General features: G+C 36.0%; 1 protein-coding gene across 1 annotated transcript in view; it reads right to left on the bottom strand.

The window, feature by feature from the left end:
* Positions 1 to 27393, bottom strand: part of RSF1 (remodeling and spacing factor 1) — a 165161-nt gene that overhangs the window by 117068 nt on the left and 20700 nt on the right. Inside the window, 1 exon segment of the mRNA XM_007455302.1 lies at positions 5706 to 5797. Coding sequence (XP_007455364.1) covers positions 5706 to 5797 — 92 coding nt within the window.

Here is a 27393-nt window from a genome sequence, read left to right as displayed (position 1 = left end):
AAAGTCTTAAAAAACCGGAAAAAAAAAGGGACTGTAAATATACATATGAAGTTAGCAAATCTCTATAAATATCTAAGTAGAAAAATTATTTTTTAATATTGAAGAAGGATATAATATATGTTAAGTAAGGGCAAAAAAAAGTCTCAACAAAACTAGAGGGATCAAAATCAAACAAAGTATGTTCTCCTACACAATGGAATGAAATTAGAAATCAAAAACAGGAAAAAATTGGGGAAATTCACAAACATGTGGAAATAACACACTACTAAATAACCAACGGGTCAAAAAGGAAATCACTAGGGAAAAGAGAAAATACTTAGTAGAAATGTATATATGTCCATGCCTCTCTCTCGCTTCGTCACAGTTTACCCTGCCCCCTCCCCATATCCTCAAGTCCATTCTCTAGTAAGTCTGTACCAAACGTAAGGTAGGTAGCTAGGTGGGAAGCAGCCACATAGCACAGGGAGATCAGCTCGGTGCTTTGTGACCGCCTGGAGGGGTGGGATAGGGAGGGTGGGAGGGAGGGAGACGCAAGCGGAAAGAGATATGGGAACATATGTGTGTGTGTGTGTGTGTGTGTGTGTATATATATATATATATATATAACTGATTCATTTTGTTGTGAAGCTGAAACTAACATACCATTGTAAAGCAATTATACTCCAATAAAGATGTTAAAAAAATACTTAGAAATGAATGAAAACAAAAGAGAACATACTAATTTATTAAATGTAACTAAGCAGGGATTAGATGCAATAGCTGAAAATGCCTATATTGAAAAAGAGGAATACCTCAAATTAATAACCTAAACTTCCATGTTAGAAAAGAAGAGTAGGGACTTTCCTGGTGGCACAGTGGTTAAGAATCCACCTGCCAATGCTACAGACACAGGTTAGAGCCCTGGTCCGGGAAGATCCCATGCCGCAGAGCAACTAAGTTGGTGTGCCACAACTACTGAGCCAGCACTATAGAGCCTGCGCTCTAGAGCCCGCACTCTAGAGCCCGCGAGCCGCAACTACTGAAGCCTGCGAGCCGCAACTACTGAAGCCTACGCGCCTTAGAGCCCTGCGCTCTGCAACAAGAGAAGCCACCGCAATGAGCAGCCCACGCACCACAACGAAGAGTAGCCCCTACTCACTGCAACTACAGAAAGCCTGTGCGCAGCAACAAAGACCCAACATGGCCAAAAATAAATTAATTAATTAATTTAAAAAAAGAAAAACAGAAATTCAATTAAACCAAAAGTTGGTCCTTAAAAAGATAAAATTTTACAAACCTCTAACTAGACTGGCCGGGAAAAAAGAGAACACTAAATCGGTAAAATGAGGAAAGAAAGAAGGAACATTACTACTGACTTTACAGAAGTAAAAAGAATTATAAGTGAATACTATGAACAACTGTATGCCAATAAATTAGATAAGCTAATAAAATGGACAATTTCTTAGAAAGGCACAAACTATTGAACTTGACACAAGAAGAAATACAAATCTGAATAAATCAATGACAATTAAAGAGACTGAATAAACAAACAAAAATTTTCAACAAAGAAAAGCCCAAGTACACCTGGCTTCCCTGCTAAATTCTAATAAATACCTCACAAACACTTGCAGAAAAATAAAAGCAGAGGAAACACTTCTCAATTCAACATAAGAGGCCAGCATTACCCAGATAGCAAAACCAGACAAAGACACCTCAAGAAAAAATATATATATATATACGGATATCCCTTATGAACATAGGCACAAAAATCCTCAAAAATAAATTAACAAACCAAATCTAGCAACAGATAAAAATGATTACGGACCATGACCAAGTGGGATTGGTTACAAGATTGCAAGGTTTCAACATATGAAAATTAATCAATGTAATGTACCACATTAATAGAATAAAGGACAAAATTTATGTGGTTAACTCAATAGATGCAGAAAAAACATCTGACAAAATCCAACAGCTTTCATGATAAAAATACTAAACAAACTAGGAAAAGAAGAGAATTTCCTCAACCTGATAAAGGACATCAATGAAAAACCCTCAAATAACACCATACTAAAAGTTGAAAGGCTGAAAACTTTCCCCCTAGGATCAGGAACATGACAAGGATGTCTGCTCTCACCATTTCTATTCAACAGTGTACCAGAGGTTCCAGCAGAGCAATTACGCAAGAAAAATAAATAAAGGGTATCCAGATTGAAAAGGGGGAAGTAAACCTATCTATGTTTGCAGATGACATAATCCTGTATATAGAAAATCTTAAGAATTCACAAAAAAAGCTATTTGAGCTAATAATGAGTTTGGCAAAGTTGCAACATACAAGATCAACATACAATCATTAGTCATATTTCTACACAATAGCAATGAATGATATGAAAATTAAATTAAGAAAATTCCATTTACAATACCCTCAAAAACAGCAAAATACTAAGGAATAAATTGAACAAAAGTATAAGACGAGTCAGAAAACTGCAAAACATTTTTGAAAGGAATTAAAGACCTACATATTTTGAAAGACATCCTATTTTCATGGATCAGAAAATTTACTACCGTTAAGAAGCCAATACTCCCCAATTTTATCTATAGATTATATACAATCCCTATGCAAATCCTAACTGGCATTTTTGCAGATACTGATAAGCTGATCCTCAAACTCGTAAGGAAATGAAAGTGATGCAGAACAGCCAAAACAATTTTGGAAAAGATGAACAATTTCCAAATTTACCACAAAGATGCAGTAATCAAGACTATATGGTACCAGCATAAATAACAACATGTAAGTCAACAGAATGAAAACTTCAGAAATAAACTCTCACATTTATGGTCAACTGACTTTCTACAGGGATGTCAAGGCAATCCAGTGAGGGAAAGAATAATTTTTTTTACAAATGGTAATAGAACAAATGGATATCTATGTGCAAAGAATATAGTTGGACTCCTATCTGAGAGTATATTCAAAAATTAAATGGGTTATAGATCTAAATTTAAGAACTAAAACTAAAAACTCTTAAAACAAAATATAGAATTAAAACTTCATGACCTGGCTTGGGCAACGGTTTCTTATATATGACACCAAAGCACTAGCCACATCAGAAAAATATTGGACTTAATCAAAATGAAAACTTCCATGCATCAAAAGATATTACACAGAAACTGAAAAGACAACACACATAATGGGAGAAAATATTTGCAAACCATATATTTGGTAAGGGTCTAGTATGCAGAATATATAAAAAACTTTAAAAACTCAAAAACAAGAAGACAACCAATTAAAAAATGGACAAGGATGTGAACAGACATTTTTCCAAAGAAGATACACACAAAGTCCAACAAGCCCATGAAAAGAAGGTTCAACATCCTTTAATCATAAGGAAAATGTAAATCAAAACCAAAATGAGATAGTACTTCATCCCCACTGGGAGGGCTAAAATCAGTCAGTCAATAATAAGTGTTGGTAAGGTGGGACGTGGAAAAGTTGGAACCCTCACAGGTTCCTAGGGAAAAACGTTGGAGCTGTTTTGGAAACAGTCTGGCAGTTCCTCAAAAAGTTAAACAAAGAATTACCATATAACCCAGCAATTCTACCCTAGATACATACTCAAAAAATTGAATCACCTGTCTACCCCAAAATCTGTACACAAATGTTCATAGCAGTACTATTTATAATAGCCAAAAGGTGGAAACAAGGCAAATATCATAAACTGATAAGCAGATAAAATGTAATATTACCCACACAATGGAATATTATTCAAGCATAAAAACGAACAAAGTTCTGATACATGCTACAACACAGATGAACCTTGAAAACATTTTGCTAAGTGAAAGAAGCCAGACACAAAGGCTACTACAAATTCTGATTCCATTTATATGAAACCTCCATAATAGGCAAATTCACAGAGTCAGAAAACAGATCAGTGGTTGCTAAGGACTGGGGGAAAGGGGAAGTAATTGCTAATGGGTATGAGGTTTCTTCTGGGGGCGATGAAGACGTTCTGGTTTGGATACTGGTGATGGTTGCACAACCCTGTGAATATACTAAAAACACTGAATTGTACACTTTCAAAGGGCAAATTTTATGTTATGTGAATGTATCTCAATTCAAAAAAATTGAGCTAGAACCTGCAGTTATGACCATAAAACTAAAGGAGTTTATAAAATCATCTTGTCCCAATTATCACATTTTATGAAGAAACTGAGATACAAGGGGGCAAAAGGAGATTATCCGTGGACCCAAATTTTGTTAACAGTAGAGTTGAGATTAGTATACAAGATATTTCTACCTCAGTTCTCAGAACATATACAAAACAAACAAACCCACTTTAATAAACAGATTTACAAACAACTACACCCTTTAAAATGTTATGTTAAAAACTACTGTCCTGAAATTCTAGCACCTCTTTTTAAGGTCCAGACCTAGATTGTTAATAAATATTTTGTTAAAGGCAAAGCAGCAACTTCACTGGTATCCACCCCCCACCCCACTGGTATGTTTAAAAGGACTTTAAACAGTTAAAACTTTGCTCATTTATTATCCACAGTTTAATATAGTTCAGAGATTTAATTAAATATTAGTTAATCAAGGCTTTTAGAAAATCACACAGCATCAAATTTTTGAAATGCTGAGCCAACTTTCCAGGGCTTCAAACTTGTACAAAAATATTGAAATATATCTCATCTCATATTGGGCTTTTCAAAAGTTAAGACACTCCTACCACTTGCTGAGCGTTCAGGTCTATGCCTCCTCTCCCTGAATCTGGGGAGAACCGTGGTTGCTTCAACCAACAGAGTACAGTGAAAGTGACCTTTCCAAATTCCCAACCCAGAGAGTCACTGAGCTGATTAAAATGATTATTGTTTTATGTCACTTAATTTAGAGTGGTGTGTTATGCAGCAAAGATAACTGGAACAGCACATGTGATTTTTTATGATAAGAACAAGCAACTCCTGTTCCCTCATGGTTCCTCTTTTCATAGCACTCTACAATCATATACACACCTCTGCAAAAGCAGATATGAAAATACATGTATACATAAACATACATTTTTTAAAAGATGATAAGAAAATTACAGGTTTTCAATCGCCTAAAAATGTAACCTAATATTCTAGTATGTTAGAGTTCAAAATATCACCCCCCACCCCTCACAAAATTGTGTGGATCTCAAAAGTTTGGATGCAATTCCATCCATTTTTTCCTGAATGGTCGTGCCCTTAAAAACCCTAAAGCAATCATTTTCTGATTACCCAGGTTGTTCTCATTAAGGATAGGTTTGGCCTATTGTTAACTTAGAAGCCTTCCATACTGACCTAAAGGTCTTTGGACATTTTACTTTTTAAGTAAAAGACAAATTTTGGCTCTGTCTACACATACTATGTGATCTCAAAGAAAAATGACAACTTTGTTGGGCCTTATCTATATCTTAATTGAGTTGATCAGGACGATTTTAAGAAATCATGAAAGAAACTGAGAGAAAACATGAAAAGTCCTGAGCACAGTGTTTGACACAAAAGATAACACCTCTGAAATCTAACTTTGGGACTCTAGACTATTGCTTAGTAGCTGCAAAAAAGAATCACATACCAGTAGTAATCATACAGATTTCTGAGTCATATTCTGCAACTTTTAGGAGACCATTTTAAAAATCAGAGCATATTATGAAACATAACATCGATTTATGCTAGATACAATATAGAGAAGGTGATTTACAAATATTTACCTTGATCAAATATTTTTCCCATCTATCTGCTGTAACAGATTTGCCAATCTTCCTCATCAACTTCAAATGGAGCTCCACCAATTCTTTAGGTACTTAAAAGGAAGAAAAAATACTGTTAGCCAGCAAAATAAAACATTTGTAAACATTTAGGATCATAAAAAAAGAACTTTCTTCAATGCTGAATACTTTTTCAAAATAGACGTTGATTTAGTTATCTTTTAGAACTCTGAATCAGAAAAGACTAAACTAGGGCAAGAAATAACTGAAAACTACTTTTTTAAACATGAACAAGAATATTCATGTTTTCTTTCAAAACATCAACAATTAGGAGTGAACTCTAATGTAAACTGTAGACTTTTGGGTGATAATAATGTGTCAATGTAGGTTCATCAATTTCAACAAATGTACCACAGTAGTGTGGGATGTGTACAGTGAGAGAGGTTGTACATGTGCGGAAGAAGAAGGTATATGTGAACTCTCTCTACTTTGTGCTCAATTTTTTTTGTGAATCTAAAACTGCTCTAAAAAATAAAGTCTATAAAAAATACCATAAAGTAAAATCACTTAACTATACAACTAAAATTTCTACTGTGTTTCTCATACCACATATTTGGTTTCTTGACTGAGATTGCAGACCAAGACACAGATTCACAGAATCAGATATCTCAGAAATAGAGTCTAATTGGTTTTCAAGCTGTTGAAGAATATTTAGGGGGCTTCCCTGGTGGCGCAGTGGTTAAGAATCCACCTGCCAATGCAGGGGACACGGGTTCGAGCCCTGGTCCAGGAAGATCCTACATGCCATGGAACGACTAAGCCCATGCGCCACAACTACTGAGCCTGCACTCTAGAGCCTGCAAGGTGAAACTACTGAGCCTGTGTGCCACAACTACTGAAGTCCATGAGCCTAGAGCCCCTGCTCCACAACAAGAAAAGCCACCACAATGAGAACCCTGCACACCACAACAAAGAGTAGCCCCTGCTCGCCGCAACTAGAGAAAGCCCACGCGCAGCAACAAAAACCCAATGCAGCCAAAAATATATAAATTAATAATAATTAAAAAAAGAAAACATTATACAAAGCTAAAATACCTTTATTTTCACTTCTGTCATGACATTTGGGGAACCAAGGTCAGTTTCAATTTCCTTTTTCCTTTTCCCCAAACATAGTAGTCTTAATGATTCTACCTTCCTACATCTCAAACCTGCTCCCTATCTCCCCCAATTTCTCTATGGTATCATTGCACCTTCTCACTTCAGAAAAACAGGTATGAATACTCTCCTGTAACCAAACCAATCTTTAAAAAAAAAAAATACTGCTTTCATGTCACTTCCCAGTTCATAAATATCTTTGATGGCTCCTAAATACTTATATAAACTCATCTAGATTTCTTACCCTAGCCAAAGAGTCCCAATATTCAGTCTCAACCTAACTCTCCAATCCTTCCCTCTTACTTCTGCACTGAAATGCTTGATTCAAGTCATTCTAGCCTGTTCACTATCCACTAAGCATACCCAGTCTACAACGTATCTGGGCTTTTATTCAACGCTCCAGTTTACTGTTTTCTGCCACTTGAATCATATTCATCTTTTAATGTTGGGTCAATAAAAGCCCTAAAAGTCTCTGAGATACCTTTCCAATGATTCCAGCAACATCTTTTTCCTTGGAATGCCCACAGTATTCATATTATCTACATCACTCATTTATCAGGTAAAAGCTCTGCACCTGTGTTTTATGCATATCCTCCACAACACAGACAAATAAAATCACAGAAAGTTTTAATGCAATTGGTACTATTTTTAAAAATCCAAGAGGACAAAAGTAAATATATGCAATAAATATGTTTTTCATCCCACTTCGCAAATATAGTCATTCTTGATTTAGGCATGTGGAAGTAGACTTCCTTATTAGAGCACTGGCTCTTACACAGTACTATCCAATAAAAATATAAAGTAAGCCACGTAATTTCAAATTTTCTATTAGTTCATTCACAAAAGTAAAAAAAAAAAGGTCAAAATTAATTTTAACAATTTATGTTACGTAGCACTATATATCTCAATGTTATTTCAACATACTATCAACATTTAAAATTTCAGACTTTTACTTTTTACTTGACATTTTACTTATTTTTTTAATTTATAACTCAATTAAAATTATACATCATTGACATATGACAGTATTACTTTCAGGTGTACAACATAATGATTTAATATTTGTATACACTGCAAAATGATCACCACAATAAGTCTAGTTACACCCACCACCATACATAGTTACAAATTTTTTTTCTTATGAGAACTTTTAAGATCTCCTTGCTTAGCAACTTTCAAATATGCAGTACACTATTATTAACTGTAGTCACCATTCTGTATATTACCTCCCCATGACTTATCTATTTTATAACTCCAAGTTTGTACCTTTTGACCATCTTCATCCATTGTACACTTTTGGGGTGATACCTAGTATTCGAAACATATCATTTTACCCTTACAGCATATCTCAATTCACCCTAGCCATATTTCAAGTGCTCAAGAGCCACATATGGCTACTGGCTACTGTACTGGATCACATACAGCTAGCACATTTAAAACTAAAATTTAGAACCCACAATTTACTAACAATTTACTTAATTTTTTTTTTTTTTGGTGATACAACTGACATATAACACTATATTTAGTTTCAGGTGTACAACATAATGACTTGATATTTGTAAATACTGCAAAATGATCACCACAATATGTCTAGTTAACATCCAATTTACTTATTTTTTTTGTTACAAATAGAACTGACAGGCTAATAACCTTATGGACACTTGTAGCTCTTAATATTTTACCAGTCAATAAGAAACAGACAAAAACTTCAATAGAAAAGTTAAATTGAAAATATTATAATTCCCATACTTTGCATTCTCTAAACAGTGCTGTCTGTATCTGCACTTTTCAAAACAGCAGCCATTAGCTACATGTGACTATTTAGCACTTGACATGTGGCTAATAAAACTAAGGAACTAGACTTTTAATTTTACTAATTTTTAATTAACTTAAACAGCCACATGTGGCAAGTGGCTAGGGTTTGGGGCAGTGCAGCTTATAAAATATCAATCATATTTTTTAAACACATGATCATTTTCTGTAACACGCACTGACGATCTATAAATTCACTTATTTATCACCTGGAACATTTCCTAAATAATTTCATTTCGAGAACATTAGGTAATTATTAACTTCCTTCTAAGAATTATCTATTCACCAATTTCATGTCATTCTGAAAAATAGAGGTTTTGTCCCAATTGAACCAAGATCTCTATCTTTTCACATGACAGATTTGATATATAACCTTTAACAGACCCGTTTCTTTCACAAGGCCTCAAGAAGGTGAAAGGTTCTGAAGCAGAAGAAAAGGTCAGGTGCTGTGTGAATTCATGAAGGGCCTGCCAAAATGATGCAGGTATGAAACAGCAGTAAGTGGTCAGGATCCCAGAATGTATTACTGATCCAATCACCCAAAGATGTTCTATAGTTTTACATTTTTCTAAGCGTCTTACCAGCACCAAGCCTTAAGAATGCTGCTGCTTCTGAAATTCTAGTTTTATTACGTACAATTCTCTTTTTTAATGGTAGAAATTTACAGCTGGTCATAATAACTAAATGACATAATTCCTCTCATTTCTCAATGAAGTCTTTCACTTAAACTTCCTCTACGGTTGAAAGCAGCGATACACTTAGAGTCACAAAACAGTTGATTTTATGTAGGCCATTGATAAAAGAACACTGATTTCAGATACAGGGATTTAAGTATAAGCTTACAAAAAGGTTTTACTTACTGCCAGTTTCTACAAACTCTGTTGGGGAAGCACAGTTTTAACCATAATGACACTGGTCCCACAGTCCCCTTGACCCTTGAAGTAACTATTATGTTTTTATATACCTTATCTGCAAAAAGTTCATTTAATCAATCATCTTAAAGTTTTCAGAAAAGCAAGAAAAAAAAAGCCTCAAGACTATGAACTAAAACTTTGGTCATTATCTGAAAAGCTACAGTTTATAGATGCGAGATGCCAGGTAAGTGTAATATAATATAAATCACTAAGCTCAGCTTCCCATTATTACCATAATGGAAAAAAAAATCCAAGAATAGTTGTTATGTAAGCAGGCAAACCAAGGGGTTTCTAATGCTCCATTTAGGTTTTGGGTTTCATTTAGAATCATACTGCTGTTCCCATATAGGTAAAGAAACACACCAAACATGGCTCAGATTATTTTAGAACCAAAGCCGTGAAAACATCTCTGCTACAAAGAAAGTAATCAGTGTACTACTATAAACATCAGTATGGCTGGAGGCTCGAATAACCAGCATTCAGCACCTCTTCCTGAAGGAGAAGGTAGATGTTTATGGGGAGGAAAGACCTCTAGGTAAGATGATGTGAGCCACCCTCACATCAGTCAGTCTTTAAAGGGTTACTCTTTCCTTATATGTACTTGAAAAACAGCATCCTGGCAGAGGGAATCCGAGGTACTTGAGGCAATGGCTTCCAATAACATAGGCCTCCAACTCTAATCAGATAATTCTATTTCCCTTCTCTCTTTTCTCTCTACTCAATTTAATAATCATGGGAGGGGTGGGGGGATGGGTAGGGAAGGAAGGAAAGAGAGAGCCAAAACAAATTTTAAAAGAAAGAAATAATGATATCATAGTATTTAAGGAAGAGGAGGGATTTTTTTCCCTCAACATCTTTTCCTCCAATAATTTTAAATCTAGTGAAAGGTTGAAAGACTAGTACACCCTTCACCTAAATGCACCAATTGCTAACATTTTAGGTAAACATTTTTACACAGGATAAAACCAAGAGCGAAAGGCTCTCTAATAAAAAAAAGAATGAAAAGCAGCAAACAACCAAGCCAAGGAAGGGAAGAACATGCCAGGCACAAGGAAATGCCTGTAGAGAAGACCTGAGGCAGATAAAAGCTTCCAGTGTGGCAGGAAAGAGAAAATGGTAAAAGATGCCACTGAAGAAGTAAGCAAAGGTCATATCTTATAAAGCCTTGATGTCCGTGTAAAGAGTTTTTATTATATTTTGAGTGTAATGAGAAATCAAGGGAGGAATTTAGGAAAGTTTCCTGATCTAAGTTTTTAAAAGATCATTCTTTGTCTAGGCTCTGCTTCATAATAATCTAAGCAGCAGAGGACAGATGGAGTTACAGATGAAACAAAATTACAAAATTTCACTGAATCTAGGTGATGAGCATGTGAAACTGCATTATACAGCTTTCTAATTTTGTATAAGTGGGGAATAAGACTAGACTAACTAGGAGGCTAGTGCCATACTTCAGGCAAGAGATAATGATGGCTTGGACTAAGGTGGTGGCAGTGGAGATTTAGAGAAGTACCCTCAAGGAAAACTGCAAAATCTAGGAAATTTCAAAATTTCTAAAATATTTTCTAACAAGCACTTTCACCAATCTCAATCTGAGAAAGTAACTACTATATATCTGACTTCTATGTGATTCCTATTGATTTGTTCATTTTTAAAAGCAGAAACCACAACTTTTCATTTGATTAGTCATGATTTAGAAACGCAACATATACACACAGACATTTAATAATAAAGTTAAATAAATTTATGTGTACCATGTCTTATTTCACATACTCTTCATCATTTCAAATGTTCATACTGCACTTAAAAGCCTGCACTTAATATTTCAACTAAGTATTCTTTTTTTTTTTTTTGCAGTACAGGGGCCTCTCACTGTTGTGGCCTCTCCCGCTGTGGAGTGCAGGCTCCGGACACTCAGGCTCAGCGGCCATGGCTCACGGGGCATGTGGGATCCTCCCAGACCGGGGCATGAACCTGTGTCCCCTGCAACGGCAGGTGGACTCTCAACCACTGCACCACCAGGGAAGCCCAACTAAGACAAAGAGGAAAGAGATATGGGAACATATATATATGTATAACTGACTCACTCTATTATAAAGCAGAAACTAACACACCATTGTAAAGCAATTATACCCCAATAAAGATGTTAAAAAAAATAAAATAAAATAAAATAAAATTGCAAACTTCCTCCACCCCCCCCAAAAAAAAAAAAAAATCTGCGTTACATGTATATTATGAAAAGCACTAGAAAGAGTCAAGAGAAAGAGGTGCAAACCTCAATTTTCTCATCCATAAATGGAGTTGTACCAGATGATCTAAAGTCTTCCAGCTCTAATATTCAATGTCCAAGTCTAAGTATTGAGGCAGGTATTTATTTGCCTTAGAATAACACAGCAGTCGTCATAGGATTTAGCATTTTTGAACTGAAAGCACACTCTCTGATAAACTAGAAAACTTAGCAACTAAGATGTGATGTCAATTGCTCAAGGTCGAAGAGAGCCCAAGCAAGATCCCAGACCTCTGGCCTTCCAATCCAAGGCTCTTCCTAATGTTTCTTAAAGTATCAAATGGATGGAGGAATAGTTCAGAAGACCTGACTTATGAATCAAGCCACCCTTTCAGCATAGCTCAGTATCTGGGTTTTTATCTTTTACCTTGGGTTGCTCCTGCCTATGCACTCTGAGGCATTAACCATTTCTAAAATGTAATCCAGCTTTCTGTAACAACAGAAAGACTACTACTACTCCTCCCAATCCATTCTTTCTTTTTTCAACAGCTTTATTGAAAAGTAATTTACATACCATATACTTCATCCTTTTAAAGTACACAAATTAATGGGTTTTGGTATGTTTTATGATTAATGTTTAAATTGTGGTAAAATACAAATAACATAAAATTTGTCATCTTAACCATTTTAAGTGTAAAATTCAGTGGCATTAATAACATTCACAAAGGTGTGCAACCATGACTGCTGTTGCTGTTTTCCTATCCGTTTTCATAGTTAAAAGTTTTGAAACAGTCACTTCACTTCCAAATTGCTTTCTGGAAAATTTACAATTATAAAAGTAAAGTCCACTACAGTATATATTCTCCGTGGGAGCAATACCCAAGAGGGCACCCAAGAGGGCAATAACTGATCCTTGAGGAGGGCAAAAAATCTCAGATATGGTTTACAGTTCTCAGCAACTTAACCCTACCTGACAAAATCTTACCCCTTAGTATTTAAATTCTCTTGCTAAGGAGAAATTAATTTTAAATTAAAGTTTTCTCTTTAGGAGTGTGATCATGGGAAAAAGAAAAAAAAAAGGTTGAGAAACACTGTGCTTTAGAATTCAAAAGCAAACACTGTTACTCAAAATGTAAAGCACTATCTTTAGACAATGCTCAACCTGTGAAAGAGGCTGTATCCACTGAAACCAAAGCCAAGCTGCAAAATGCCTTGCCACCCCACAAGAACTGATTTTATCCATAATGTTAAACACAATAATGGGAAAAATTATGTTACAATTTTAATATTTAAATAAAGCAGAAAATCAATCATGCTAGCTAAAAAATTGTTTTAAATTTATCCCCAATACTGATAATTAAGAGAGAGTAAGAACTAAGTATAAAACAGGAAAAGAGAAAGAAAATAAAGGTAGGCTCTTTGACATCATACAGTCTTAACTACCTTTACAGTCTCACTTTGTAATTACCTATCATCTATCTCCTCTTCTTCCTCTCTGCCACCCTTAGATGTAAGCTCCAAGGTAAGGGTCAGATCTATCTGCCTTTTTCATTGTTGTATTCCCTCCACCAAGCACAGTTCCTGGTTCACTCAACTGTTCGATGAACTAGAATGGGACAAGAAAATAAAGGAGAAGGAAAGCAACAGGGAGAGATGGAGTGAGGAAATTCTAAAAGTTCTCAGACAGCTAGAAAAAAAGAAAGTTCTTTTAGGTGCGAAAGAAAAATTATCTGAAAAGTATGTAGGAAAGTGATGAGGGAGATGAGATGAAAAAGATGGCAAAAGTGGCTTTAGAATTTCAGTTCACTGTGTGAGCCATCTGGTGACAGCACTAACCCAAAACAATTTATTGGCAGGGTTTTATTTCCCCTTTTCTCTCCCTTTTGAGGAAAGGGATGGAAGATGTGAATGCTCCCATGGACATTTGTATACAGGAGTCAATAATGAAGTCCACAAGTTTAATTAAATAAATACCTATATAGTGATTTCCTAACACCAGACCTCTATAAAGTGCTAGATTTCTATCCCCATCATGTATGTTCCATAGTATTTAAAAACTTAAAAGCACACTAAAAGATGCCTTTATGATTCAATACCATGATTTTAGGTGTTAGGAAATCAGTTTGATGTTTCTTTTAAAGACCATTCTGCAGATCTATGAACTTAAATTAAAAGAACTATATTTTTGGGACTTTCCTGGTGGCGTAGTGGTTAAGGATCCGCCTGCCAATGCAGGGGACACAGGTTCGAGCCCTGGTCCGGAAAGATCCCACATACTGCAGAGCAACTAAAGCACGTGTGCCACAACTACTGAGCCTGCGTGCCCTAGAGCCTGTGCTCCACAACGAGAAGCCACCACAATGAGAAGCCCACACACCACAACGAAGAGTAGCCCCTGCTCACTGCAACTAGAGAAGGCCCCTGTGCAGCAAGGAAGACCCAATGCAGCCAAAAACAAAATAAATAAGATAAATAAATTGAAAAAAATAACCATTTCTTTATGAAATTTATGTCATCTTTATTCCTTGCTAACAAGTGATCATACTTTTCTATCAACATTCATTTGACAAGCAGAGATAACGATATAAGTAACATACTATGTCATCTTACAGTTTCCTAAAATCTTGGCAGAAAGCATAACAAATGAATTCACTGTAACTTCTACAGTTATTTCAATAGATGAGAAAATATACATGAAAACACTTTATAAACCATAAAGCAATAAACAAACCAAAGTTACTGTTATTCACCACCAGATGGTGATCATGTCTTATTTAAAGCAAATGCTGACACCTTATTCAGGGGCCAGCCAACTGACTATTAACAATTATTAATAAGCAAACCAGGTTGTCTGAATAAAATACTGGTGATTTAAGTATGTTCAATTGAAACATCAGCAAAACAATAAAAAACAGGTTCTGCCTGAAGATTTCTAAAGGAGCTGATCTGTTCTTATTAACATTTGATACAATTTAAAGAAAAAGACAACAGGGCATGTTTTCTGGCAGTCTTATATGGGTTATTTAACCATTCATACCACCTTGATCCACCCTAACGTGTTATTTTAAAGCAAATTCCAGATATCATGATTTCATCCACAAATATTTCACTGTGTATCTCTAAGGTATAAGGACTCGTTAAAAATAAGCATAATAATATTATTACCACCTAAAAACTAATAATTCTTTAATGTCACAGAATTTCCAGCCAATTAAACAATTTTAAAAAACTTTCAATTAACCAAGAAATAAAACTGTATTTTCTTGTTACCTCTGTAGCAGATGCTGGCAGCACCTCACCTTTATCCCCTCAGCACTTATGATTCCAGTACAGGCCAACCTGCAAGCATGTGCAAGTCTTCACATGAGTGTTTTTTCTGACTACAGGGCAGGGGAGTTAAGCATTCCTGAGGGCATCCCTAAACCAGTAACTGAAAAAGCTCCTTAACCCCTTTGCTGGGATGAATCTGAGATATAATCTACACTGTCTTTCAGCTCAACAGAGGATTTAGTCCCAGTAGCCTATAAAGTAACATACTTGAAAACACACCCCATATTGGCTGTTTTTTCCCCTTTCCAGTATCACTTCCCCTGCCCTTGTCAGTGTTTCCTGGCATAGTTTCCAAATAAACTATTTGCACTCACATTTCTGTCTCAGGGTCTACTGCCTGGGGAATCCAACATAAGATAACCTCTTAATTTTGAATGAAAGCTATGGACATCCTAAGAAAATGTAAACATAAAAATTTCTGTAAATATGTTCAAAGTGTTTAGAGACAACCCAAAAGACATACAAATATCCCAGTTTAAAGAACCCTTTCTCCTACAGGTTCAGGATAGTCAAGATCTTAATGTGTTCCACTGAGATTTTTCAGTTATGTTGAAAAACTAACATCCCCACCACTTACTCTTCATTGTTGGCGAAGAAGCATCATTATCTCAATCCTCAGTTCTTATGTGCATAAGAATCTAACTGAAAGTACACCAACTGTAGGCTTAAGCGCTACACTTTAAAGAAAAAAAAATGTTCCTAGAAGGAATGGTTTACTAAGACTGGGTCCCTTGAAAAGCCACAAAATGTGATATTATGAGTATTTTCATTTATATATGACTTTTTTTTTTTTAATATATGACTTTCAATGGATTTTTTTTTTTAAACTGCTGCTGGCCTCAAACAACAATTCAAGTAAGAGTAAAGGACCTGTGAAGATTTCTTCTGAAAAATCAACTTGGGGTGGGGGGTACTTCCCTGGTGGTCCAGTGGATAAGAATCGGCGCTCCCAATGTAGGGGGCCCAGGTTCGATCCCTGGTCAGGGAACTAGATCCCACATGTATGTTGCAACTAAGAGTCTGCATGCTGCAGCTAAGAAGTCCACAGGCTGCAACTAAGAAGCCTGCATACTACAACTAAGAGCCTGCATACTACAACTAAGAGCCTGCATGCTGCAACTAAACAGGCCGCAAGGAAGATCCCGTGTGCCACAACTAAGACCTGGTACAGCCTAAATAAATAAATTTTTAAAAAAAAGAAGAAAGAAATCAAAAAGAAAAATCAACTTGGGTGGTCATACTAATAGTATGATAAAGTCCCCTCTAGCTAACACACGCTCCTCCTCTACCCTTCTGAAAAAAGTTCTATGCACTCAGTTTCCATTTTCTCACCTGTCCCATTTGCTCCAAACCCACCACAATCTGACTTCCATTAGTTAAATTAAATGGATGCTTTAGTCTTTTCCTTAATTTGGCAGCATATGACAGCAGTGATCACAACTTCATTTTTGAAACATGGCCGTCCTGTGATACCACTTTTTTGATTTCTCCTCTTATTTCTTTGCCCTGTTTTGGATTCATTTGCAGGCCCACTTCTGCCCTTTCCTTGAAAGCTGGTTCTATTTTAGGACTTCATTTCTTTTGTTCCTAAGATATCTCATTCATCCCTTCATTTCAACTTAAATATGTTGTCTCACTCTACTGGTTATGGATATGTTCAAGTAATAGAAAACCTTACCAGAGTGGCTTCACAAATATAATGGGTTACTTTTTCTCATACAGACTTCTCTAGAAGTCCAGACTAATGAGTTGCTAGTTTTGGTTTAATGGCTCAACAAATCTACCATATTCAACTTCATGGAATACCCAAACATTCCATGCTGTTTCTAGTCTTTGTACCTTAGCATGTGCAGCTCCCTCTATCATCAACCCACCTCTATTCATCCTCAGAGTTGTTTGGGTGTCACTCCTTAGGAAATCATTCTTTTATCCATTCTTTGATTATTCTTTTATCTTATCAGGATTAAGTGCCCCTGCTGGATATTCCAAAATGATTTTGCTTATACATCTCACTGTATCATAAATGCCTGTCTGATCACCTCTATCCCACATTAAATAGGCCTTTATCTTCAGCACCTAGGACAGTGCCTAGCACATACCATACATTCAATAAGCACTTATTGAATGAATAGATGATGTGGCCTTAAAAAAAAATCTATGTTATTAGAGAAATGCTAATCAAAAACTACAATGAGGTACCACCTCACACCAGTCAGAATGGTCACCATTAAAAAGTCTACAAATAATAAATGCTGGAGAGGGTGTGGGGAAAAGGGAACCCTCCCACACTGTTGGTGGGAATGTTCATTGGTACAGCCAATGTGGAAAACAGTACGGAAGTTCTTCAAAAAACTAAAAATAGAGTTAGTATATGATCCAGCAATCCCACTCCTGGGCATATACCCAGGCAAAACTATAATTCAAAAAGGTATATGCACCCCAATGTTCACAGTAGCACTATTTATTGATACGATAACCAAGACGTAGAAACAGCCTAAATGTCCATTGACAGATGAATAAAGATGTACTACATATATACAATGGAATACTACTCAGCCATAAAAAAGAATGAAATAATGCCATTTGCAGCAACATGAGTAGACCTAGAGATTATTATACTAAGTGAAGTCAGAAAGAAAAAACAAATACCATATTATAACACTTATATGTGGAATCTAAAATATGACACAAATGAACTTACCTATGAAAGAAACAGACTCACTGACATAGAGAACAGACTTGTGGTTGCCAAGCAGAGGGTGGGGGAGGGATGGATTGGGAGTTTGGGATTAGCAGATGCAAACTATTATATATAGAATGGATAAACAACAAGGTCCTACTGAACAGCACAGGGAACTACATTCAATATCCTCTGATAAACCATAAAGAAAAATAACATGGAAAAGAATGTATATATATATATATATATGTGTATAACTGAATTACTGCTGTACAACAGAAATTAGCACAACATTGTAAGTCAACTATACTTCAATAAAACAAAATTTTAAAGTAATTTATTCATAAACATGAACTCATAACCCAAGCAACTGGTTGATTAGCAAATGAATAAACAATAATATACGTTTCTTGCTCATACTTAAAGAAGCAGACAGAGAAACAGATAAATTTCTAAAACCTTTAAAGGAAACATGTAAAATAGACTATCCATTTTGGCAATGTGCATTTATACCAAGCAATCAACTATACCCACGCTTATCAATTTACAAATTGCCAACCATAAACTTGCCTTTATGAATGATTAAGTTTCCTAATGTGACAAGAGAAGAAACTAAGATAAGCAAAAAACAAACAAAAAACAACAAAGAAGAAATCAGAAGAGACTATGACTAAACAAATGGTTGCCTTGTGACCCTCTTCCTAGACAGTGACCCCACTTTTAACCTGAGGCAACCACTGATCTGCTTTCTGTCACTAAGATCTGTCTTTTCTAGCATTTCACATAAATGGAATCATATAGTATGTACTCATTTTGTCTGGCTTTTTTAGCTCAGCATAATGTTTTTGACATTCACTCACGTTGTTCTGCATATATTAGCAGTCCACTCCTTTTTTACTATAAATAGTATCCTATTATATGAATATATTTGTTCATCCAATCATCTGATGAACATTCAGGTTATTTCCAGTTTGGGGCTATTACAAGTAAAGCTGCTATGAACATTTGTGTACAAGTCTCTGTATGGACATATATACATTTTTATTTCTCTTGGGTAGATAGTAGTGGAAACTGATAGGCTGTATAGTATATGTAGGTTTAACTTAATAAGAAACTCCCAAACATTTTGCCAAAGTGGTTGCACTATTTAATCTTCCCACCATTATTGTATGAGTTCCAGTTGATACACATCCTCACTAACATCTGAGGTATAGTGGGTCATTTCAAAAGAATGTATCTTCTGCCATGTTGGGTAGTGTTCTAGAAATGTCAGTAACATCCAGTTTGTTGATAACATTGTTCATGTCCTATACTCTGACTGATTTTCTATCTAGTTGCACTATCAATTACTAGGAGGAGTGCTGAAATTTCCAATTATAACTTTAGATTGTGTGTGTATCTTTCAGTTCTGTCAATTTTTGCTTCACATATTTTAAAGCTGTTACTGCGGGAAAAGACACTGTCAGAATCATCACATCTCCCTGATAAATTAATTCCTGTAGCATTTTTCTGAAGTTTCCATTTTCTGATATTAGTAGCTATTCCAGCTTTCTTATGATTAGTTTTGCACAGTAGGGCATTTTCTATCCTTTTATTTTTCACCTATAACTTTCTAATTAAAGTGGATTTTTGTAGCATATAGTTGGGTCTTGCTTTTCTTATCCAGTCTGACAATCTCTTTTATTTAACTTTAACTAAAATACCACAGGTGGCTAGTGTACAGCCCGTGAACTAAGAATGGTTTTACATTTTCTAAGGGTTGGGGGTTAAAAAAATAAATAAATAAAAGGAAAAACAGTATTTTGCAACACATGACAATTACATGAAATTCAAATTTTAGTGTCTATATAAAAAAAGTTTTAGTGGAGCACAGCCATACTTATAAATTTATGTAATATCTATGGTTACTTTCATTCATGCTACACTGGCAGAACTGAACAGTTTCAAGAGACACTGTACTGATCACAAAGCCTAAAATATTCTTAATATCTGGCTTTTAAAAGAAACTTGCCAAGGATTTAAATCTACAATCTTACCATTTATATTCTGTATATTCCACCATTTCTTTGCTCCTTTCTTCCATCTTTTCCTGTGTTCTTTTGGATTAACTGGGCACACTCTAGCATCTCATTTTATATCTACTATTGGCTAACTAGGCATACTTCTTTATTTTAATATTCAGTGGTTGCTCTAGGTTTTACAATATACATCTTTAACTCTATACAGTGTACCATCAATGATATTCTCTCACTTCACAAAAATGTGAACACTTGTTACCCTTACAACACCGTAGTACTTCTATTTCCCTGCTCTCATCCTTAATACTATGGATGTGATACATTTTACTTCTACATATGTTGTAAAACTTACCATAAATTATGATTTTTGCTTTAAACAGCCAATTATCTTTTGAGATGTTTAAAATTAGGGAAAATGTATTTTATATTCAAACATATTTATCATTTCTTGCACTCATCATCTCTTTGTCCAGATCCAAGCTTTCATCTGATCCATTTTCCTTCCATCTAAGATGTTCCTTATTGTATATTTCAACTAGCTAGTAATAAATTCTCTGGTTTTATTTCTCTGAAACGGTTTCTATTTCACCCTTGTTTTCAAAGGATATTTTCCTGAATATATAACTATACACTGACAATTTTTTTTTTAAATTCAGTACTTTAAAAATGTTTCATCATCTCTTAGTTTGCAAACTTTCTGACAAGAAATCCTCATTGTTTCTCTGTGCATAATGTCTTTTTCCTTGGCTGCCTTCAAAATGCTCTTTTTTATCACTGGTTTTTAGGAACTGGTTATATCATGGTATTTTTGTGTGGGTCTGCCCTGCTTTGGGTTTCTTGAGATTACTGGACCTTGTGAGTTCAGAATTTTCATCAAATTTGGAAAATTTTGACTCATTACTTCTTACAATATTTTTGGTTCCATCCTTCTTGGATGTCAAATACACTTTGTTGAGCCAACTTGGTATTGTCCCACAGACCAATGAGCCATTGACTAGTTTCAGTTCTATTTCTCCATTTCATTTTAAGTTTAAATCTACTGCTGTTTCTTCAAGTTTACTGGTCTGTTCTTCTGCACTGTCCAATCTGCTGTTAAATCTGTTCAGTTAACTTTTTATTTCAGATACCCCTTTGCTTAGCCCTAGAAGTTCCATTTGGTTCTTGTTTATATCTTCCATTTCTCTAGCCATTACATTCATATTTTTCTTTAAATACGCTTATTAATTATAATAGCTATTTTTAAAATAAATTTATTTATTTATTTTTGACTGTGCTGGGTCTTTGTTGCTGCATGCAGGCCTCTCACTGCAGTGGCTTCTCTTGTTGTGGAGCATGGGCTCTAGGCACGTGGGCTTCAGTAGTTGTGGCTCGTGGGCTCAGTAGTCATGGCTCATGAGCTCTAGAGCACAGGCTAAGTAGTTGTGGCACATGGGCTTAGCTGCTCCATGGCTTGTGGGATCTTCCCAGACCAGGGCTCGAGCCTGTGTCCCCTGCACTGGCAGGTAGATTCTTAACCACTGTGCCACCAGGGAAGTCCCTATAATAGTTATTTTTAACATCCTTGTCTGCTAGCTCCATCACCTTCGTCATTTCTAATCTGTTTCTTTGGGTTGATTTTCCTACTGGTTATAGGTTACCCTGGACGTGCTTCTTGCAATGTCTAGTGATTTCTGCTTAGATGCTGGAAAATATCCAAGTCACACTACTGTTTTTGAGTATTTGCAATCACTCCACAGAGAGCTGGGATTTGTTTTGGCAGGCATTTATTTACAGATCCATTTATCCCTCTGAGGACTTTTTTGTCTTTACTACATGACAAATCCAGTGGGGTCTCCACTGAATGCCTTGGGTGCTCCAAAAGACCCTTCACTCTGGTCAGAATTAAATGTCTCCTGCATAAATTCGGTAAATGTTCTGCTAGTAATTCCACGGATGTTCACTGCCTAGCCTTATAGCATTTTACTTTATGCATTCATTACCTAGTATTCAGCAAAGATTCAATGTGGCCCCTATAAACATTTCTGGAGTTCTTTTGTTTGCATAGTTCCTATCTTTTCAGAAACTGGCCGTGCAACTTCTAGCTGCCTAAGTCTCTCCAAAATCCAATCTGTGTCTCCTCAACTGAGTGAGGCTTGCAGCTTCATTAGGCTCCCTCTCCCTGCTTCTTCAATCCCAAATTTGCTTCCAGACGGGAAGCCATGGTAGTTGTAGAGCTCATATTCCTATTTCCCCTCTCTCAGGGACCACAGTCCTACTCTGCCCTATCTAATAACAGACGGCTCATATATTTTGGTCCAGTTTACTATTTGTGACAAGGGGGTAAAGACTCCTTATTGCTCCATCATGGCCAAAGATGAAATTCCTCATTTTTTTAAAACAAAATAAAAGACACATGCATCTGAGCAGATCATACAAATTTAAAGAAGAATGAATTATAAATGAATCTATTTTCCACATTTCAAGTACCTAAAAAGAAACAATAGGGATATCAGATACTGGTTTCTAACATTTCCAAAGAAATTAAAAGGGAATATTGGATGCTTAAAACTTTAGACGTGTCTCCATTATGAAGAGGCTCACAAATTAATAACTTGCCCAGCTCACACAAATATCAAGTAGCAAGGCTAAGATTCTAACCCAGCTAACACTAAACACCATGTTTTCACTCTACACCACATTGCGTCCCATTATTTCTCAACACAAATACTACATTTTAAGAAATCTGGTTTGCCAAACTGAATTTATTAAAATCTCCTGTGTTTTACTTAGCAAAAGTTACTATTAACTATCAGTAATAATATCTGATCAATGTGGGGAAAAGATATTACCACAGGGAGTTGAGAATATTTCATATAAAAGCAATGATCGGACTTCCCTGGTGGCACAGTGGTTAAGAATCCACCTGCCAACGCAGGGGACACAGGTTCGGGTCCTGGTCCAGGAAGATCCCACATGCTGCAGAGCAAATAAGCCTGTGCTCCACAACTACTGAGCCTGCACTCTAGAGCCCACGAACCACAACTACTGAGTCTGCATGACACAACTACTGAAGCTCGTGCACCACAACTACTGAAGCCCGTGCGCCTAGAGCCCATGCTCCGCAACAAAGAGAAGGCACCGCAATGAGAAGCCCGTGCACCGTAACGAAGAGTAGACCCCACTAACTAGAGAAAAGCCTGCGCCGTGCAGCAATGAAGACCCAATGCAGCCAAAAATAAATAAATATATAAATAAGCAATGATACAAATGACTGAATTTAAAAAAACATTAAAAAATAATGAAACACTGTATAGCATAGGGAACCCTACTCAATACCCTGTAATGGCCTATATGGGAAAAGAATGTCAAAACAGAAAAAAAATAGGAGTGGATATATACATAACTGATTCACTTTGCTGTATACTTGAAACTAACACAACACTGTAAACCAACTATACTCCAATAAATATTTTTTAAAAAAGAAACAAGTAAAAATAAAACAAAAAATGAAAAAGAAAGAAAAACAGCAATGATACAATGTCATTTTTAGCCTATGTGGCATTTGGACAAATAGATATGTATTTTTTTAAATCTAAAACTGGCATTTAAAAATACCTTAAATGATTTGTGGACCTTTGGCTATGATTCACTCAAGCTAGTAAATCCCTAAGGAACGCATATATTTCCTATTTCATAGGTGGACATTATGTTCACTATCCAATGTTGGAGACCCCCTAAAATGTAAATTCCTTTAAAATTTTATTCTTAAGACCTAGAAAAGGGGTTAACATACAGTAGACACTCAATGCACACTTGGGGAATAAAAGGCCCCCATATTTCCGTTCTCAAAATGATGGAGGTACACTACACCAAGAAGGTGGGCTGTCCCTCTTCCACAAATCCCTTAAAATGACAGTAAAAAACAAAGAAAAACAAAGAGATAGAGAGAAAAAAAGTAATAGGCTTGTGTTTCCAATAAATATGAAGTAACAGAAACTGTATTTACCTTATGCCTAAAACAACTAAACAACAGAACAAAATATGTGAAACACTGGTACTCGAGACATTACATAAGAGGTGACAAAAGACAATAAACAATGATACATGAAAGATTAGAAACAAAGATGATAAACACTAAACTCCAGCGTATTACTTGGGTAAGGAGGCAAAGGGGGAGGACCCAGTCAAAACCTGGCCATTTCCCTCTGTCAAAGAGGTGAAGCTGGGAGTCAAAAAGGCAAATCAGAGATATGAACTAATGTTCATGGAGCACAGTGACAGAGATGAGAGGTGCAGAGACCACTCTGGAAATCCACAAACAGTCCCTTCTGAGTCTTCAGCAAAATACTAATCAGTGTATGTATGTGAGGAAACTACGCAAGGTCAAGGAAAGAAGCATTAAAAGGAACAGAGGAAACAATGCCCAACACCCATACAAGTCTTATGAGCAAGTTCTATTCCCCAACAGCCAAAATGGAAAAAGGTCATATTTCAAATAGCATTGGCTGGAACAGAGGTCAGCAAATTACATCCCACAGATCAATCTGCTCCTCCTTCTGTTTTTGTACAGCCCAAGAACTAAGGATGGTTTTTACATTATTAAACAACTGAAAAATAGTCAAATGCTAACATTTTGTGACAACTGAAAACTACATGAAATTCAAATTACAGTGTCCAAGAATAAATGCTCATTCATTTAAATACTCTCTATGGCTGCTTCCACACTATAACAGAAGGGATAGGTAGCTGAGAAAGAGACTGAGTAGCCCACAAAGCCTAAGATATTTACTGACTCTTTACAGAAAAATGAGTCTTGTATCAGTTGGAAGAAAACTAATCCTAGAATAAACACATATCCCATCCCACCTAACAAAGCTTAGAGGGAAGATATTAAATAATCAGTTCCCAAGTAACTGAATCACATCCCAGAGTTTAAGAATACTATAGGTGTACAAAAATATCTGGCATTTAGCGTAGTTAAAATTAACAATGTCTAGTATCAAATCAAAAATTACCAGACACAAAAAAGAAAGCAGAAAAGTTAAACACATAATGAGAAGGAAAAACCAATTGGATCTGACTCAGAAGTGACCAAATAATAGAATAAAAAGGGACAGGAGAATTTATTATATGATTATAAATTACTATAATACATGTGATTAAAAAGCCAGAGGAGAAACTGAACATGTTAAGTGAAGACATGGATAATATAAAAAAAGACATAAATGAAAATTCCAGAAAGGAAAACTATAGTGTCTGATGTTAAAAATACACTAAATAGCATAGAGGCTAGATTGGCTATCCCTACTACCCACCCTCCCATTAGTGAACTTAAAAATAACAGCAATAAAAAACAAACAAAATCATGGTGAAAAAGGACTGAGAAAAGATTCAAAGAGAATCAATAAACTGTGGGGCAACTTCAAGTGGTCAAACACACACATAATTGGGAGTCCCAAAAAACAGAAATAAAATTATTTGAGGAAATGATAGTGAAAAAGAAAAATTATGAAAATACATGTAAGTGTTGTGGCATGCAGCTGAACAAGTACTTACAGAGAACTTTATAGAACTAAAAATCATTAGTGTGTGTGTAAAACCAAACAAACAAACAAAACAGAAACAAATTCATAGATAGAGAAAACAAACTGGTGGTTACCAGAGAGGAGGGGAATAGTGGGATTAGCAAACAGGCGAATAGGTGAAGAGAATTAAGAAGCACAAACTTCTAGTTATAAAATATATAAGTCATGGGGATGTAAGATTCAGAATATAGAACATAGGCAATATTGTAATAACTTTAAATGGTGATAGGTGGTAACTAGACTTATTGTAGTGATCATCTCATAATGATATAAATGTCTAATCACTATGTTGCACACCTGAAACTAAGGTAACATTGTATGTCAATTATACTTCAACTAAAATTTTTAAAAAAGAGCAAATGAAAGAGGCCAGGTTCAAGATGATGGTGTAAAAAGATCCTGAATTCACCTTCTCCCATGGAAACAACAAATCCACAACCACATATGGAATAATTCCTTCTGAAAGGGACCTGAAAACTGGATGAAAAGAGTCTCCACAACAAAGGCTAAAAGGACAGCACTGAGATGGGTAGGAGAAACAGAGAAACGGTGACACCAAAGGAAAAACCACACCGCAGCCACAATCCACAACTGGGAAGGATCACAAAGGTATGGTTATTTTCCCTGAAGAGCGAGGGATTTGAGTTCCACATTGGGCATCCCAACTCTTAAATCCTGAATAGAAGAGCTCCCAGGACACCTGGCTTTAAAAACCAACAAGGAATAGGTCCAGGAAAACTACAGAACTACAGGGAACAAAAAACTTGCTCTTAAGGGGACTGCACACAGACTCAGTCAACTGCAAAACCAGTGCATAAACATGAGCTTGAGAAGTACCTGGACCAGAGGGGAAGGGGACCCACTCACTAATTTTAAAGCATCTACCTGAGAGGGAGGAACCACTTGGGATGCTTCCTAGGGACTGAGACAGTGGCGGGAGCCATTTTGGAAATCTGCATCTAATCTGTTAGTGCCAGTGGGCATGGCCCACCAAGAGTTTCACCCACCTCTTGTGCCTTCTTCAGGCCTGAAACCCAGCTAGATGAAAACCCCTCCTACCAGCACCCAGCAGCCAGTCCCCACAGCCATTCTCAGGACCAGTGCACCAAAGCAGCAGCTGCAACTCTGACTCAATGGGAGGGTGCAAGCAGCCCACATAGGGGTACCCACTGAGTGCTGGGATCTGAAGGCCAGGCAGGACTGCACTTCTGAGCCCTATAAAATATCTCCTACATAAGGCCACTCCTTCAAGACTAGGAGAAGTAGCTGATTCACCTAATATATAGAAACAAACAAAGAGAATCAGAGAAGACAGAGGAATTTGTTCCAATCACAAGACCAAGTCAAATCTCAGAAAAAGAACTAAACAAAATAAAGATAAGCAATCCACCCAATAAAGAGTTCAAAGTAATACTCACAAAGGTACTCATTGAACTTGGGAGAAGAATGTATGAACAAGTGAGAACTTCAACAAAGAGAAAGAAAATATAAGAAAGTACCAAACAAACTTTTTGAAAAAACTTATAACTGAACAAAATAAATAAATACCCTAGAGAGGTTCAACAGCAGACTGGATAGGTAGAAGAACGAATCAGCAAGCAAAAAGAAAAATGATGGAATTCACCCAGACAGAGCAGAAAATGAAAAGAAAAGAAAAAATTTTTAATGTAAATTGGTGCAGCCACTATGGAAAACAATATGGATTTCCTCAAAAAATTAATAGAATGCCACATGACCCAGCTATTATACTCCTGGGTATTTTTCCGAAGAACATGAAAACACGGATGAGGAAAGATATATGCACCCTTATGTCCACTGCAGCATTATTTACAACAGCCAAGATATGGAAACAACCTAAGTGTCCACCAATGGATGAATGGATAAAGAAGACATGGTATGTGTGTACACACACACACACACACACACACACACACACACACAAATGGAATACTACTAAGCCATAAAAAGGAAATCTTGCCATTTGTTACAACATG

The sequence above is a fragment of the Lipotes vexillifer genome, unplaced genomic scaffold (genome assembly GCF_000442215.2).
Source record: "Lipotes vexillifer unplaced genomic scaffold, Lipotes_vexillifer_v1.1 scaffold276, whole genome shotgun sequence".
NCBI lineage: Eukaryota > Metazoa > Chordata > Mammalia > Artiodactyla > Lipotidae > Lipotes > Lipotes vexillifer.
Note: the sequence above shows the minus strand (reverse complement) of the source record. Positions and strands in the feature narration are given on the sequence as shown.